This window comes from Vombatus ursinus, unplaced genomic scaffold (assembly GCF_900497805.2).
Source record: "Vombatus ursinus unplaced genomic scaffold, bare-nosed wombat genome assembly UNPS02014798.1, whole genome shotgun sequence".
Classification (NCBI taxonomy): Eukaryota; Metazoa; Chordata; class Mammalia; order Diprotodontia; family Vombatidae; genus Vombatus; species Vombatus ursinus.
In genome coordinates this window covers 17,817,771-17,834,829 of record NW_020954576.1, presented here as the reverse complement: position 1 = coordinate 17,834,829, position 17,059 = coordinate 17,817,771, and the positions used below count along the sequence as shown (strand labels likewise).

General features: G+C 37.2%; 1 protein-coding gene across 1 annotated transcript in view; it reads left to right on the top strand.

The window, feature by feature from the left end:
• The window catches only part of LOC114050093 (inactive phospholipase D5), a 394,466-nt gene extending 377,697 nt beyond the window's left edge, over positions 1 to 16,769 (top strand). The window contains exons 9-10 of the mRNA XM_027871645.1: positions 4,368 to 4,482; positions 16,377 to 16,769. Coding sequence (XP_027727446.1) covers positions 4,368 to 4,482; positions 16,377 to 16,645 — 384 coding nt within the window. The 3' untranslated portion in view covers positions 16,646 to 16,769. The remainder of the gene's footprint in view (positions 1 to 4,367; positions 4,483 to 16,376) is intronic.
• Positions 16,770 to 17,059: the final 290 nt, after the last annotated feature.

The window sequence follows — 17,059 nt, the reverse complement described above, 5'->3', positions numbered from 1 at the left end:
TTTGGATGTGAGACCATTATGGTTTTTGGTTTGCTTGGTTTTTTTTGGGGGGGGGGGTTGTTGTTGTTTTTAATTTACTCCATTGGAGTATATACCCAGAAGGAATATTATTGGGTCAAAATGTATGAAGATCTTGGTCCCTTTTCTTGCCTAATTCCAATTTGTTTTTCCCCCAAATGGTTAGACCAATTTACAGTTGCACCAATACTGTATTAGAGTGACTGTCTTCCCACAGGCTATCCAACATCAGCTGTTGATTTTTTTCCAAGTTCCATGGAATTCTGAAAAAAAAATCTGTAAAACCTCTAATATAAAGAAAGACAATCAAATCTGACTAGAGGCACATTAAAGCATTTTCCAGAGTATTTACAAATGATATGGAGGTAATCTCAAGTTTTTTAAATTTGTTCCAGCACAGCAAAGTTCTAACAGATTTTAAAAAGAGGCAAAATGGGTGGGAAACCTAGAAAATGACTGTGTGTCCCCTCTGAGAACTAACAAAGTATAAAGATGTTTATAACAAAAATATTAGCCACTAGGTAATAAGCTTTTTTAGGTACACCAAGTCATGGAGACCATTTCCTAAGACAGAGTTTCCCAAGGTAGTAGGGAGATACTAAGCAATAACCAAAATTATTGACTATGGACTACCTAAACATTTCTGCTTTTGTCAATAAAAAGGGTCCAATCAAAGCCAACAAGTACAAGGTTAACACAGCAAATTCGTGCAAATTGACAATGAATGTTACACAGCAATTATTTAATGAGGTATGTAAAAATAAGATTAAATATAAGTAATGAATGAGTTAAAATGGTCAAATATGAGTGTGTCAAATATCAATGCAGGAATAATCTGCTACTATCACTATCAGTCAGGAGTTGGGGTAGACTTACAACAGGTGTGAATTATGCTAGAGCACTGCTTGCTGCTTTTGAATGTAAAGGATATAAACTTGAAATTGAATAATGTCTGTGCAAAAATTAAAATGACCATAGTATCTGCTGTATTTATCAACTTCATTCACATCGGTAAATACATTATAAGCTAGTTTTCAAAAAAAACCTTCAACTTAAAAAATGAAATATCTTGAGAAAAGTTACAGATTCTCCATTAAAATTTTCTAAAATTTAGTTGAAATTTAAGCAGGGTGTGGTAGCACAAGCCTGTAATGCCTGCTTTTGGGAGGCTAGAGCTAGCATATCTCTTGAGCTCAAAAGTTCTGAGCTGCAGTGGGCTATGCTGATCCAGTGTCCATATTAAAGTTAGCATAAATATAGTGAGCCTCTCAGAGCAGAGGTCCACCATGTTGTCAAATGAGGGACAAACCCGGCTACGTTAGAAATGGAGCAGGTCAAAATTCACACATCAATCAGGAATGGCATAGGTAGGACCTTGTGAATAGTACCTAAATTTCCAGTTTGACCAATATATGGTCACCCAGACTTTAAAAAAATAATAATAGGGGCAGTCAGTGGTGCAGCACTGACCCTGGAGTCAGGAGGACCAGAGTTCAAATCGGGCCTCGATACTTGACACTTACTAGCTTACTAGTAACTCTGGGCAAGTTACTTAACCCAAATTGCCTCCCCCCTAAAAATTAAATAACAATAATTTTAAAATTGAATGTCTTTTTCAATTCAATCTACATTTAAAACTAGTACAAGCCAGACAGATAGTTTAAGTGGCAGAAATATAGAACCCCCCCTCCAAAAAAAGACCAAATCTAGAAAATATTTATCTTTTGAATGAATGAATAGCATTTCATCAAGCGCTTGATATGTGCTAAGCATTGTGCAAAGTACTAGGGATAAAAATAGAAAAGCCAAGGCAGCCCCTGTCCTCATGGATCTCAAATTCTAATTGATGAAATCAACATATAAAAGAAAGTTTAGTTGCAGGGTAGATAAAAATGCCCAGATATCTTAACTATTCAACAATGAAAAGGAAAGCAAGGCTCAGAGGTCCTTAATAGAAAGAGATCGCTGTATTTGTCTTAATAAATATTTTGGCTGCAGATAGCACAAGACAAGAGAAGTTTTCTAGAGAAAACTAGTCGCAAAAAGTGACACCAAAAAGACTTCTTGTATTGTATGTTTGCTTACAGAATTGCTACATATAAACAGCCTCATTTGGTAAGAGAAACATTGGTACTACCTGCAACTGCAACTACAGAGATAGTCAAAATGATTTATAACAACCATATACAAAGTAGTTTTTAATGGTTACATATACGGTTAATATTGTAGGAAGGAGATTTGTCCATATATCTGTAGACCTTTGCGATCTATTCATTGAGAAGCTAATTTTTTTTCTTGCAAATGGATGAAACAACAGATATAATTAAATGTTCATTTGATTACATTGCAGGATTTATTGATGCCATTGATGTCAGTGAAGATTCATTTCTTTGAAACATAGTTGTCACAATTCCACATCAAGAAAATTTTTCAATTAATGGATTTTTTAATAAAAAGTTATATAATGTGGGAACATTTCGTTGTACTTTGCACTGAAAGAGCTCAGCTGGTTTCAGGATAAAATACAGATCTACAAACGGTAGTTTAAAATGTGACCTGACTCCTCATGCAATTTAGATATGTTGTGTGCTTTACAAAGTCATTTAAATCAAGAAGGAAGAGTTAGCATTCTGTGTCATAGAGTTTTTCAAGCTGTTAAAATAGTCAACATTATAAAAAGCACTACATGAAAAGGTAAATTGTAAAATTGTGACAATATTGAGGCAAAACATAGTGGACTTTCATATCATTGTGAAACCTGCTGGTTTTCTCATAAAGTACTTCAAAAGCACTTTTGAGCTAAAAGAATAAATTGTCATTTTTCTTAATGATAATGAAACTTAAGCAAATTTATTTTATAACAAAAATTTCCTCTTGAAACTTTCCAATTTGGTGAATATATCTGAAAAATTGAATAAATAAAAGGTCCTCAAATAAAGATAACAATTGCATTTATGAGAATTTAGAGCTATAGATAATAATTTATAAAACTTTTTCAAATTTCCCAATTTTAAGAATACTTTGTTCTACAAATGAAATGGAAGAAGTAAAGAGCTATTTATTATTCACTTGACAAAAGACATGTGTGTTTTAAAGATTTTTAAAAATATGAATCGATAAATTTGCTATGAACAAATGATATATTTGGCCTTAGTCCATTTTAACAAGAATGGCCTAGGCTCATAATTTGACTGATACACTAAAATTGAAATGTTTGAACATAAACATCTTTCTCTACTTTCATTATAAGTGAATAAAGACTTCACGGATTTATCAAAATAATATAAATTTTACTACTGTACAGAACATCTTACTTCTGTGAAACAGGGTTTTCTGTTTTGAAGACAATATCTTGAAAAAGATTCCAAGTAGCAATATTATCAATGACATTGCATTTTGAGAAACTGCATTAAAAAATGACCTCACCTAGCCCAATAATATGATTTTATCATTTTAATATTATAACTACAAATATATGTATATATGCATACATAAAGGTGTGTGTGTTTGGAGGCAGCGTAGTCAAGTAGAAGCATTGGCTTGAGAGTCAAAGGACCTGGGTTCAGAGCACACAGAGAATAAATGGGTTGCCCAAAATCAGGGTTACTAAATGTAAAAGTTGAAATTCAAACTCAGGTCTTCCTAACTCCAAGTTGAGTGCTCTTTCTGCATTGCCATATTGCCTCTTTCCCTCTAAAACACTCAGTCTCCAAGTATTTGATACCTTTCAGAGAGGGTCAAAACTCTTTGGGGGAGCCATATTAGAGGAGAAAATAGAGGTACTATGATTTAAAATTATAATTCTCAGGGAGCTTGTTAAAACCAAACCTTCCAGGCACATTTTTCAGAATGAAAACTCTCATTCCTTTGCACAGAATACCATGACCTCTATGAGTCTCACATTTAATCAAGTGGAATCATGAAGATGGGAACATCACTTCTCATAACTTATGCAACATATAAGAATATTCATTCAGTTCATTGCTTGGTAGCCTATCTATCCCAAGGCTGACTTAATCCCAATATGCCTTGATGAATAATACTGAGAGGGAAATAATCTTCTGGCCCTCACCTCATCGAAAGGACAGATTTCATGTTCATTTTATTTCTTAAAACTATGAATTGTAGTATGAGTTGATGAAAAGCTTTCTCCTTCGGTTACCCAGATAAATTGACAGGAAGAAATACAAGCATGCGGGCAGTTTGTATAAAACAAAAATGTGTTTAAACATATGTCCAAGGTCTCTTGGTAATATTCTACAGTATATTACTTGTTTCCTATTGATTGAAAACAAAAACTATTCCCTGTTCATTTGTATTCATTTACCTTATCTTTCTTACTATTGCAGAAGTTCTTTGATTTAGAAAGAGAGAGTGCCTGCTCTGCAAAAGAACAAAAGAACAATTCCTTTCCCAAGTTAAATAGAAATAAATACATGGTAACTGATGGAGCAGCTTACATTGGTAAGTGACGTAGAATTTGAGAGTTGTAAAGAATGTAAATGGTCTACAAAGTGATTCATGTACACTATTTAATTTGAGCTGATCCTCTTAAGTAGCCAGTAAAAGTCTTATTTTTCCATTTTAACAATAAAAACCATGCCACCTTTGACACTGTCGATCATTCTTTTCTCCTTAATACTCTCTTTTCTCAAGGATTTCACAACACTGTCCCTCTAGATTCTCCTGTTTGACTATTCTTCAATCTCTTTGGCTGGATCTTCAGTCAGATCACACCACTAATCAAGGACATTACCCAAGGCTCTGTTTCAGACTCTCTTTTCTTTTCCCTCTGAACAATTTCATTTGGTGATCTCATCAGCTCCCATGAATTCAACTATGATCTCTATAGAGGATTCTCAGATCTATTTCCCTAGCCCTAAACTTTCTCCAAGCCTCCAAGGTCTTAAATCTCCAATTGACTATTGGACATCTCTAACTAGATATCTCATATATATCTTAAATTCAACATGTTCAAAATTAAACTCATTATCTTTCCCCCCAAACTCTCCCCTCTTCCTAAATTCTCTATGACACCATGCTCACATTCACCTAGGCTCATAACCTAGATATCATCCACAACTCCTTATTCCCTCTGACTTCTCATATCAAATCAGTTACCAAGTCCTGTTGTTTTTACCTTTGTTTATGTCTTCTTGTGTCCTCAGGCACTGCCATCACTCTGGTGAAGGCTTTCATCACCTCATTCCTGGACAACTGCAGTAGCCTGATGGTTGATCTCCCACCCTCAAGTCTCTCCCCACCCCAATGCATCCTCCACTCAGCTGTCAAATTCATCTTCCCAAGTCTGACCATTTCACCATTCCCATTCAATAAACTCCAGGGTCTCCCAGTTACCTCCAGTTACCTCCAATTACAAAATCTTCTGTTTGGCTTTTAAAGCCCTTTGTAAACTGGTCCCTTCTTATTTTTCCAGTCTTTTTATACCTCTTCCCTCCCAATCCCCATATATACTGTAGTCTAATGAAACTAGCCTCCTTGTGACATTCCTTGCACATGACACTCCATTCCTGATTCCAGGCATTTTCACTGGCTGTCTCCTATACTTGGAATTCTCTCCCTCCTCATTTCCTTCTCCTGGCTTCCTTCATGTCTCAGCTAGTCTTATCTTCCACAAGAAGCCTTTCACAGACTTCTTTAATCTTAGTGACTTTCTCAAGATTATCTTCAGTTGACTCTACATGTTCTGTTTGTACATAACTTTTGCTGTCTTCCCCATAAGACTATGAGCTCCTTGAGAGCAGGACTGTCTTTTGCCTTCCTTTGTATTGCCATTGCTTAGCACAGTCCCTGGCACATAGCAGGTGCATCATAAATACTTGTTGACTGAATAATTGACACCAGCTAACACCTGGCCTCTTTGTGATGGAGTCAAAATTAAGGTTACAAGAAACATTTGAGAAGAAGCAGCAGAGTATGTTACTATGTCTGTAAATAGATAGGCACTAAATCAGAGGACTGAGAAAAGCGCATCCCTTTTCTTGGAATTTCCCTCAGGTGGGCACATCTGATGGCATCAGGATGAATAAAGATATTGCCAAAGGCTGTTGATTTTTCCTTTGCAACATCTCTCACATATACCCCATTCTCTCTTCTGACACTGCCACCACCCTAGTGCAAGCCCTCATCACCTCACACCTTGATAAATGCAATAGCCTACTGGTGGGTCTGCCTGCTTCAAGTCTTTCCCCATTCCAATCCATCCTCCATTCAGTCACTAAAATCATTTTCCTAAAACACAGTCATAGTCTCACACACACACACACACACACACACACACATATTCAATAAACTCTAGTGACTTCCTATTGCCCCTACAATCAAATACAAAATGTTTTGTTTGGCATTCAAAACCTTTCATAATTCAGCCTTCTCCTACCTTTCCATTCTTCTTACACTTCACTCCCCGACTTGTATTCTTCGATGCAGTGACACGAACTTCTGTCTGTTCCATGAACAAGACATTCCATTTCTTAGTTCTGCGCATTTTCTCTGGCTGTCCCTCATGTCTGGAATACTCTGCTTCCTCCACTGGTACTGACCTCCTCCTTGACTTCCTTTAAGTCCCAACTAAAATCCTTAGTACACCGTGCGTGACACATAGTAGGCTTAATAAATGTTTATCGTTTAACCGAATCTTTTGCTCCGAGATCCCTGTAGGATTGCTGTCTTTCCTCTCTCTCTCCTTTCTCTGCCACAGTCAAATCCTACTTTCTCTTTCTCCTTTCACCTGTTGTGCTGTCAATTCTTTTTAACTCAGTTCCTGGTGTCTTTATGCCTTCCTATTCACTGCTAGATTCTCAAAATCTCTCAGTAGTACTAAACTAGTTCTTGCTATTAAATAAGCTCCTAAGGGTGAAGCCAAGCCCTATCAGCCAATCAGAATAGTATTCCTCCTGCACCTAATTGAACTGCCTTTGATTTAAGGAGGTATCCAGGCATTTTTTATACCTATCTCTGATTAATTGATTGAAACAAGGTATCCTTTTGTGAGAAGTAATTACTTTTAAGTGCAGGGCAGCTAGGGTGGCACAGTGGATAAAATACCAGGGCTGGAGTCAGGAAGACTTATCTTCCTGAGTTCAAATCTGGCTTCAGATATTTACTAGCTGTGTGACCCTGGGCAAGTCACTTAACTCTGCCTCAGTTTCTTCATCTCTCAAATGAGCTGGAGAAGGAAGTGGCAAACTACTCCAGTATCTTTGCCAAGAAAACCCCAAATGGGTTCATGAACAGCTGGACACAGTTGAACAACAACAAAACTTTTAAGTGGGGGACAAGATAATAATCAATGGCCCTTCCACCTTACAGTCAGAAGACCTGGGTTTTAGTCCTGGTTCAGTCTCTAATCAACTGAGGATCTTGGGTTAAGTCCCTTATCCTCCCTGAGCTGCACTTTCCTCACTTCTAAAGTAGGGACAGTACTGTCTACCATATCAACCTCACAGCATTCTTGTGAGGATCATGTGAGGTCATAGATGTGAAAATATTCAATAGAGTTGAAAACATTATAAAAAATATAGGACATGAATGTTTATTATCCCCTACACCCAAATTTGAGAAGACCAAGAAAAATACTTTTTCCTCTACTTTGAAATAGCCACCACAAGTGCACAAAGGCGAATCTTAAAAGTCTAAAGAACATTAGTTTGTTTCAGAGCCAGTAGTTTTGGAGTTGTCATTTTTTTCAATAGTAGCAAAATGTTAGGATAGATGGTACATTATTTCAATATAATTGTAATGAATAATGGAATGTAATCTAATTCTACTGGAAGACAGGAATGCTATTTTATTTTGCTACTTCTCTTGGTTACTCTAAATGGATTACTCTTGTTCATTAATATGTTGACATTGGAGTCAGACCTTTTCCTATTTCTATTTGATTGAGTATTCTGGTAGAGAGGTAGTCAAATGGGAAATGTTATTAGTAAATAACAATATTTAAAATCTCTTGTCTGCTCTTAAGCAAGGCAAGATTTTTAATGACAAGTCTTGATGCTCAGAGTTCATAAAGAACTTTACACTTTTTTCCTCCACTGTTTATGTGGACAGAGAGAAGTAATACAGCATAGTGGATAGAGAGTTAGCCAGACTTCAGTTCACATTGAACCTCTGACATAAACTAGATCTGTGACTCAGGGGGAAGTTCCTTGACATCTTTTTTTGGAAGGGAGGGAGGTGGTTAAGTGACTTGCCCAGGGTCACAGCTGGTAAGTATCTGAGACCGGATTTGAACTCAAACCCTCCTGACTCAAGGGCCAGTGCTCTATCCATTGTGCCACCTAGCTGCCTCAAGTTCATTGATATCTTAGTACTGTGGGCAACTCTCTAAAAATATACTTTGCAGAGAAAGTGCTGACATGCATTGATAGAGGGAATTTCTTCACCTGGCTGTTCCTAATATTATTCTTCCTCTAATAGACAAATTCTAGAGAGTAACCCGCCCCACGTAAAAGTTAAATGACTTGACCAAGATCACATAGCTACTATCAGAGGCAGGTTGCCAACCCAGTGCTTCCTAACTTCAAGCCCAGTTCTCTAATGTCTAAACCACGCTGCAATCACAATGTCCATGAATAACTACTAAATTGTGGATTTATAGAAGTTAAGAATATATAAGGGTAATAACAATAATAGGTGCCATCCAAACAGAGGGAATGTTTTTTCCCCCTAAGGTAGTAATCTGCTGTATTTTAAACATCCTTTAATCACAGTCATGAAAAGAAGACTTGAATTACAAGGTCAGGTTGAGTCACTTTACAAGGTGTAAACAGGTAGCAAATGAATCTGTGAAAACTCAAATGTATGCAAAATATGATTCACTTTACAAAAAAGACTCACAGCATCAAACTCTCCCAGTACATCTAAAATATGATTTGATTTCCACATCACTTTTCAGAGACACATCTACGCCATCAAGTTAGCACAGCTGCATTGTGGGAGGATTTAAAGGGTGTCAGAAGAAAAAGGTTGTTGATGTTTTAAATAATTAACAGCTTGGCCAAGGAATGGGTTTTTTTTAAACCTTCAGTCAGGCATTTGCTGGAAAAGGTCATACTTAGAATACTGTGTAAAGCTGCTCGGAAAAAGCCATTTGAAGCCTTATCACAGAAATACAGCTACACAAAGCTTTCACACCAAGGACATCCTCAAGCCTATGTACCCACTAGTCCTTGAATTCTCCAAAGTATAACTAGGACATGCTATTTCCTGGAGGAGCAGGTGGTGATTATTAGGGATAGCAAACTTGCTTCAGAAGTTCTGGGATGCATGTGGAAGCTACCAGCAGGGTGCTAGGTTAATCAATGAAATTAAGAAGACATACCAAAGTCCCATTTTCCATCTTCTCGAGCTGAGCTCACTTGCTCCCCCCTCCTTTTTTTTTCCTTTGGGCAGAGTGTCAGGGAGGGCCACAGCAAGAATTTAGACTGCCTTGTGGTTTAGTGAGGCTAGCACTTGGAGACTTCAAAATGTATTTTGGAAACTGAGGAGGGGATTTGCAGCTGGGTGAAATTACATCCCAATTAGAAAACATTGAAGTCCTATGTGTTCGTTTGGAAGTTAAATTATATGTTTAGGGGGACAAAGCAGAATAAAAGGCAGTAGTACTGTGTTTGGGAATCCAACTGTATATCTTGTGAAAGCTGCACAGAGACATAATTCACAGAGAAGGATTCAATTCAACCTTTAGAAAAAATTAGTAAAGACACACCGAATTCTTTGAATCCTTCAACAAGATGTGAAAGGAAAGAATCTTATTTTGTTCTTATTACACTTCCTCAGAATGAGATCATAATTTAATCAGTATTTATCTCCCAGAAACAAGGTCATTCATTTGACATTTACTTATTAAGTGTTTATTATCTGAAAAGCAGCATGCTATGGGCTTAGCAAGACTCAAAGAGAATTTTTAAAATGATCCTTGCTCTTTTGGAGCCTATCATCATCACAGAGTTAGGTCACATAGGCAAATATGAACACAATTATACAATAATGATATAAAAATATGATAATATATTTTAAAACATACAAATGTAATATATTTAATATATATTGAATAATAAAGTTTGAATATTTTAATAATAGTTTAATAAGATTTAATGATAAATATATAATAATATAAAATTATTATTTAGAATGGCACAAAATGTTCAAGCTTGGAGGAAGAAACAATTAAGATCATTCGCAATTGGATGATGTTGTATCCTTGAGGGTGTCATGGAAGACATTCCTTTGAACTGGGGCTTAGAGTAGATTAGATGCCAGTAAGCATAAAGGCTAGTAGCTAAGGATGGCATTCTAGGCTCAGGCAGTATCATGAACAAAAGCACACACATACAAAAAATACCAAACAAATAGATGAGTGAATAATCTAGTATCCTGAATATTCTAGTTCCCACATTTTTCCATGGTGGGGAACTGTGATTTTCTTTGTCCAGAACAGGGTGACATTGAGATCTATAGTGAAGTGTAAACAGTCAAACTGTCTACAGGAAAATAACTTCAGCCTCCCCAGAAATACATATAAGCAATACCCTGGAAAGGCAGCAAAGACTGTTTCGGGCTGTTTATTTATAGTTTCGGTGGGAAATATTGCCCATTGCCAGTCTCCTTGGTCTCTCTAAATGTTGTGCTCTAACTTCAAGGTTCAGTGCCTAGAGCAAGAAGGGACTTTAGAGCTCATCTAGTCTAACCTCCTTCTTTTATGGATGAAGAAACTGAGCCCCGAGTATTTTAAGTGACTTTCCCATGGTCACATACACAGAAAGAAGTAATGCAAGATTTGAACCCAATACTATTCTTTGACATCAAATCCAATGTTCTTTCCACTATACCATACTGCTCAGAATAGTTCTGTGACCATGAGTATATATTAAGTCAAACTCAACAATGATACTCTGGGACTCTGTAAGCCCTAAACTTTAGATTTATATAAGCATACCTCTCCTAGTTCTGGGCTATATGAGGGTAGTGTGAGTGTGTGTGTGTGTGTGTGTGTGTGTGTGTGTGTGTGTGTGTGTAAGAGACCAAGAGGGAGGAAAGAAAGAAAAGGAGTGAAAGAAAAGGGGAGAGAGGGAAGGGAAAGAGACAGATACAGAAAGAACCTCAGGGGTCCTCAGAGAGAATAGGAAGTCCTAGGCAGGATATTTCAGACATGCAGTGCTAGTTGTGTCTGAGGGCACTCATTTTGTCCCAGGTCAATTCCTCTAGGTGACTGCATTTTCCCAGTCCCCATGTTGATGGCTTCTACAGTCTAAATTGGATAAGAAAAGTGGGACCCAAGAGACGTCTTGTCAGAGGGAACATGAGCTTGAAAACACTCCCTGGGCATCCCCTAGAAAAAAGCAGACCTCTTAGCATGTCCCAGAAAAGTTACATATGACAAAGGGAGTTAAGGACATGCCCAGACTTACAAGAACCACAATGCTAGCCCCCTGTCATAGAGACTGCTTTCACATAAATTGATGTAAATTGGATTGCCTTCTCCTATGGCTGAATGGCATTGGCCAGTTTTGCGTCAGCGGGCAGATTTCTGCTGCTGACACTCATGATACTCTACTTAATTATCACCTTGCTTGAGGTGAATTTGCAGATATTCTTATTTCCTTCTCCTACACTTTGCAGGGGTCTGAATATCTTCAGTCCCTGACTACTGCTGGTGCAAATTTAATTAGCCTAGTCTGCACCATCTGCAAAACCATACAGCTTCTCAGCTGCAATAACTTGCCCCAGCAACAACATTAATAACCAGAAGCAGTCATCAACAACATGAAAGCATCCCCGATGCTTTTTTTTTTTTTATAGACCTTCCAGCATTCACCAGGGAACGGTTTCTAGCTGACAAGAACACACCTCGGGTGCTTCCACCAATAACCCCATGTGTTTTTATTCATTTGGTTCCATAGTCTGCTAATAGACATGGAAAAGAACATTTCATTTATGCATCATTTATATTCTACTTCTGGGAACAATGATAATACTTTAATCAGGAAAACAGCATGGTCAAAGGAGACAGTGCTTCCTGGCACTATCTAATAAGGCAAAGAGTGAAACAGTTGGATGAGTTGAAAGGCAAAGGAAATAGTGGGCATCAGTTATAGTTGCTTTTTTAGCCCCCTTTATTTCCCTGCTGGGCCATTTCAATGATAGATTCAAAGTGCCCCAGAATATAAAATATTGACCAAAAGCATTGATTTAATATTACTCTGCTTACTGTACCTTCAGTATATAGCAATCTTCAAAGACTGGAAACTGACGTGGAAGAGTTAAGTCATGTGTTAGCCATGGATAGACTTTGTGGAATCTTTTATTTAGTGATTTTTAATTTTTGTTATTTGCTACCTTTGAATATCCAAGTCATTAGGGCTCTTCCCAACTCCCAAATTATGTAAGTATTGAATATCTATCTGTGAGAGGGGGCAAAGTCCTTGTGTCTTGGAATACACAAGCAATGGGATTTCACAGATTCCATCTCAAAGCCTTGAGTAAGAGAAAAGTCAAGCATTCTAACATTAAGTTTAGCTACTTCTCTCTTAGCCATTCACAATCTCAGGACCCCCAAGCTATAGATTCTGAAGGAGTAAACTATTAGGAACACCATTATCTATGGGAGAATAGGCATATTTACGTGAGTGCCAGGAACTTGCACCTTTGGACTGCTGCTTTCTCTATGGACTTTAGTTCTTGGCACATACACTAGAAAAAAATTATCAATGACCTGAAGTTTTAGACCCTGTAGGTCTGCCAAAACATGACATTAACTGGAAATGCTAAGAAGCAAAGTCAATAGCATTGTTCCTATACTTTGCCATAAAACTAAAAGCCAAATGACTACACTTCCAAATTTCTTCTCCATACATTTGGCTTCAGATAAATGCTGTATGCACAAGCAGTCTCATTTTTTAGTGTAGCCACAGACAACACAAAACCACACATTAAGAAAGCATTTGCTATTAAATGGCCAATGACCCAGTGAATGCCTATCCACACCCACACCCACCCACTCCAATTTGCCCTCCTCATCAAAACCAAAAAATACATCTATATGAAGCCACAGACACTTTGGTTGATAAAAGATATGCCTACAAACACTTTTGCAAGAAAATAACAAAAACATTTTAGTAACATAAATTTTATTTTGTTTGTAAGTGGGTCTTCTTCATGATAATAATGCTTAATTCAATGACCCTGACTTTTTAGGCTCCAAGTAAGAATAGCTTAAGGAGCTGGAGATATTTAGCTTGGAGAAGAAAACACAGAATGGCTAAACATGATTGATATCTTCCAATATTAGAAGGGCTATCATATGAAAGACAAATTCAATTGATTCTATGAGGCTCCACAGAGCAGTGGGTAGGATTTATAGAGAAATAGATTTTGGTTCAATACAAGGAGGAATTTTCTAACAATGCTAGAATGGATTAATTTGTAAGATAGTGAAATTCCTATCACTTAAAATGCTGAAGCAAGGACTGGCTGGCTATCTATCAAGAATGTTACAATAGGGTATCAAGAGACCTGGATTTCTAGTCCCAGGTCTGCCACTAATTAGCTCTATGATCTTGAATAAATCTTTCAATTTTTTCTGAACTCTGGTTTCTTCATTTGTAAAACAAGAAGTTTGAACTTGATTTCTAAGCTCCACCTCTAAGATACCATAAGTCTGTAGCTTAATACATTGGATAGAATTTAACTGGATGGCCTCAAGGTCCTCTCTATCTAAAATTCTATACTTCTAGTCGTGGAGCTTGAGGATGCAGCCTAATAATAATAATAGCTTATATACATATGTGTATGTGTGTGTGTGTGTGTGTACACATATGCATATACATATACAGATACAGATATTGCATTAAGGACTGCAAAAAGATTTACATGCTTTATCTCATTTGACATTCACAATAATTCTTTTGAGATAAGTGGTACTATTATCCCCATTTTTCTGATGAAGAAATGGAAGCTCAAAGAGGTTGTGACTTACTCAGAATCACCATAGTTTATGGGTTGAGGGCTAAAAGGTCTTAGACGTCAGAGGTCATCTATTCCTGCCTTCCTGTTTTACAGATGCAGAAACTGAGGCTAAGTGACTTCTTCAGGGTCACATAGTTAATAAGTATCTGAGGCAAGTAAGATCCAGGACTGCCAAGGGTGGGAAATCTCTCCTCCAGATTCTAAGACAGGTGTTAGGCTAGAATTATATGACTTTATCATCTTCAAAGATCTCTAATATAGGGGTACAATTCTAAGCAGTTCAGAAAAACTACTTCTTCATGTTGGATCTGAATGCAGATCAAAGCATACCATTTTTTTGTTGCTTTTTCTTTCTCATGGTATTTCCCTTTTGTTCTGATTCTTCTTTCACAACATGACTAATGTGGGAATATGTTTAATATGATCATACATGTATAGTCTATATCAGATTGCATGCCATCTTGGGGAAGGGGGAGTGAAGGGAGGGAAGAAAAATTTAGAACTCAAAAACTTACAAAAGTGAATGTTGAAAACTAAAAATAAATAAAGAACAAAAAAAAAAAAGAACAACTACTATCTCTGATTGTTCTCAAGAGGGAGAAAAGCCCTTAGCTTATACTTAGCAGCTTGGTAACCCCATAAAATGTTGATTACACAAAGAACCATCATGAATAGCTAATAACTCCCATTATTATAGAAAGGAATAAAAAGAAATTCAATAATTTATACAGATTAGAATATTCTACAGAAGATAAAGGAATAAGTAGACTCGTCAGTTGGGAGTGAGATCTCAACTCAAAGCAAGAGAGAATGATCTCACCAAAGGGAAGTCTATTCTCACTAGTCTTTAAGGGTACAGGAACTGGAGGTCAAGAGACACGATGGGGGCTAGCTTCCACCACATGTCCGTAGCATCAGGGTTCCAGGTCACCATTCAAAATATGCAGCTCACCTCTTTCTTGATTTGGTTTTCTCAGGGTCATTTCTCAAAGTACCTGTCCAACCAACTGAAGTAAATCCCTCATCCACTCAAGCAGTATCACAGCTGAGGATTTTCTCATCCAATCAGGAATCCCTTTACAGATAAATAGCACAGGTCACAAGGCTATCTCTCAGGGAAAAAGCATGGCAAGGTTGGTTGGAAGTGTGGTTACATATCACAAGATAGATTCAAGGACCTTGAAATCAGGCACTGTCCTTTAGCTGCCATCAGGTCCCTTTTACATAAGATGCCCCAGAGAAGTCTGCCACATCTATCAACTGGTACCACTTACTAGCCAAAAAGGTTTGCAAATACAGGTACTTAAACTGAGTAATATAGAGGAGGAGAGGCAAGATGACTAACCTGAATGAATCTTATGTTTAATGAAAATATTCTTGCCTTCTAAATAATCACTAAATTACCTTCTCCATTATATGTACTCCCTTTTAAAATGGTTTGGGGTTGCCATGGATAAAACAAATAAAGATCACAATATAGTGAATGGTTTTGTCAAATGTGAAATGAAATATATACTGAGCTGTCCTGTCTACTTTTAAATAAACAGAAAGAAAGATGACCCTAGGAAAAAAATAGAAAACAAAAAACAAATCCACCATTCTGAGGGCAAGCCCTTGCTCTCCTGATAGGCTCCAGGCATGGCAAAGTGACATACCGGAGGTTGGAACTCTGAGCTTCTAACAGCATCACCCACTCACATCTTCACAATGAGGCTAAATAGCTGCTACAGATGAATCTGAGTTATCTCCAGGATCAATTCTAGCTTTTTTTAACCATTTCCTTGAGTTCTGTCCAGGTGACCAGGACTTATTTGGTGTCCATCAGCTTCCAGCACAGGAAAAAAATCTGACCCTGGTGTCAGGAAAATGTTTTATATCCCTGGGTAAAGAGGCATAAAAATGTATCTAGTCAGGATCAGACTTTTTCCCCCTCTGGACAATGCCTTACATTTATATGTGTACATATGGAATAATGTGTCATCTCTTTGAGAAGGTAGTAATTGTTCACAGGAATTTTAAGTTTATTCCTATATATTTTAGATGTTGCTGTATTTAGTGCATCTTGTGAATGTCAATAAGAAATAACATTTACAAAAAGAACAGCAGATGACTTGTTTTGAGTTTCAAGTTGAGCAAAGCTGATGAGAAAACACCAAAATAATATGCAAATATTAATATGCCATATGTAAGGGCTTTTAGAATATTTTTTCTTCCCCCAGAGCTGTCAATGCAAACCACTCTCCCTGCCACTGTTCCTATTTATTTGGGTGGGGGGAAGACAAATACTGTTAATTTTATTGTATTTGCTCTAGGCCCCAGTGGATATGAATTTTTCACCATGAAGCTCTTTCTGTGTTTGTTTGCAGGGAATTTTGATTGGGTAGGAAATGATTTTACCCAGAATGCTGGCACAGGCCTCGTTATCAACCAGGCAGATGTGGAAAACAGCACAAGCATCATCAGGCAACTGAAAGGAGTGTTTGAAAGGGACTGGTATTCACCCTATGCCAAAAATTTACAGCCAACTAAACAACCAAACTGTTCCAGGCACAAACTTAACAAATTGGTCACAAACAAGACTGCTACAGCATACAATACAAGCGAGAATGACCCCTTGAGTGTACAACATGAATGAAGACACCTAACAGGATGGACAGATTAATATTTCGTGACTACTAATAAGAAACATGGGGAGGTGGGGAAGCCAAAAAAAAGTCTTTTTTAAGGAAAAAGCACACATCAAAAATGTTCTCTGAACTGCATACAATAATATCTATATAACTATATTATAGCTCTATATACAATGATTTAAGACTTTTATATTTGTTACTTCTGACAATGAATGTCATTTCTGCTTAGAGGGTAGTTTTCAAGTTTTACATTTGAATTTAAAGACTTCAATTCCCTTCCTGTTTCTTTGCCTGGTTATCACCACAAGATCTGAGGGGGGAATGAAGGTGAGCTCTGTGATGCCACTTCAAGATCTGTTGACATACAGAGGAGAGTGGGTATTTCACCTTGGCAAAGATATCAGTAGGGGCACATAAAT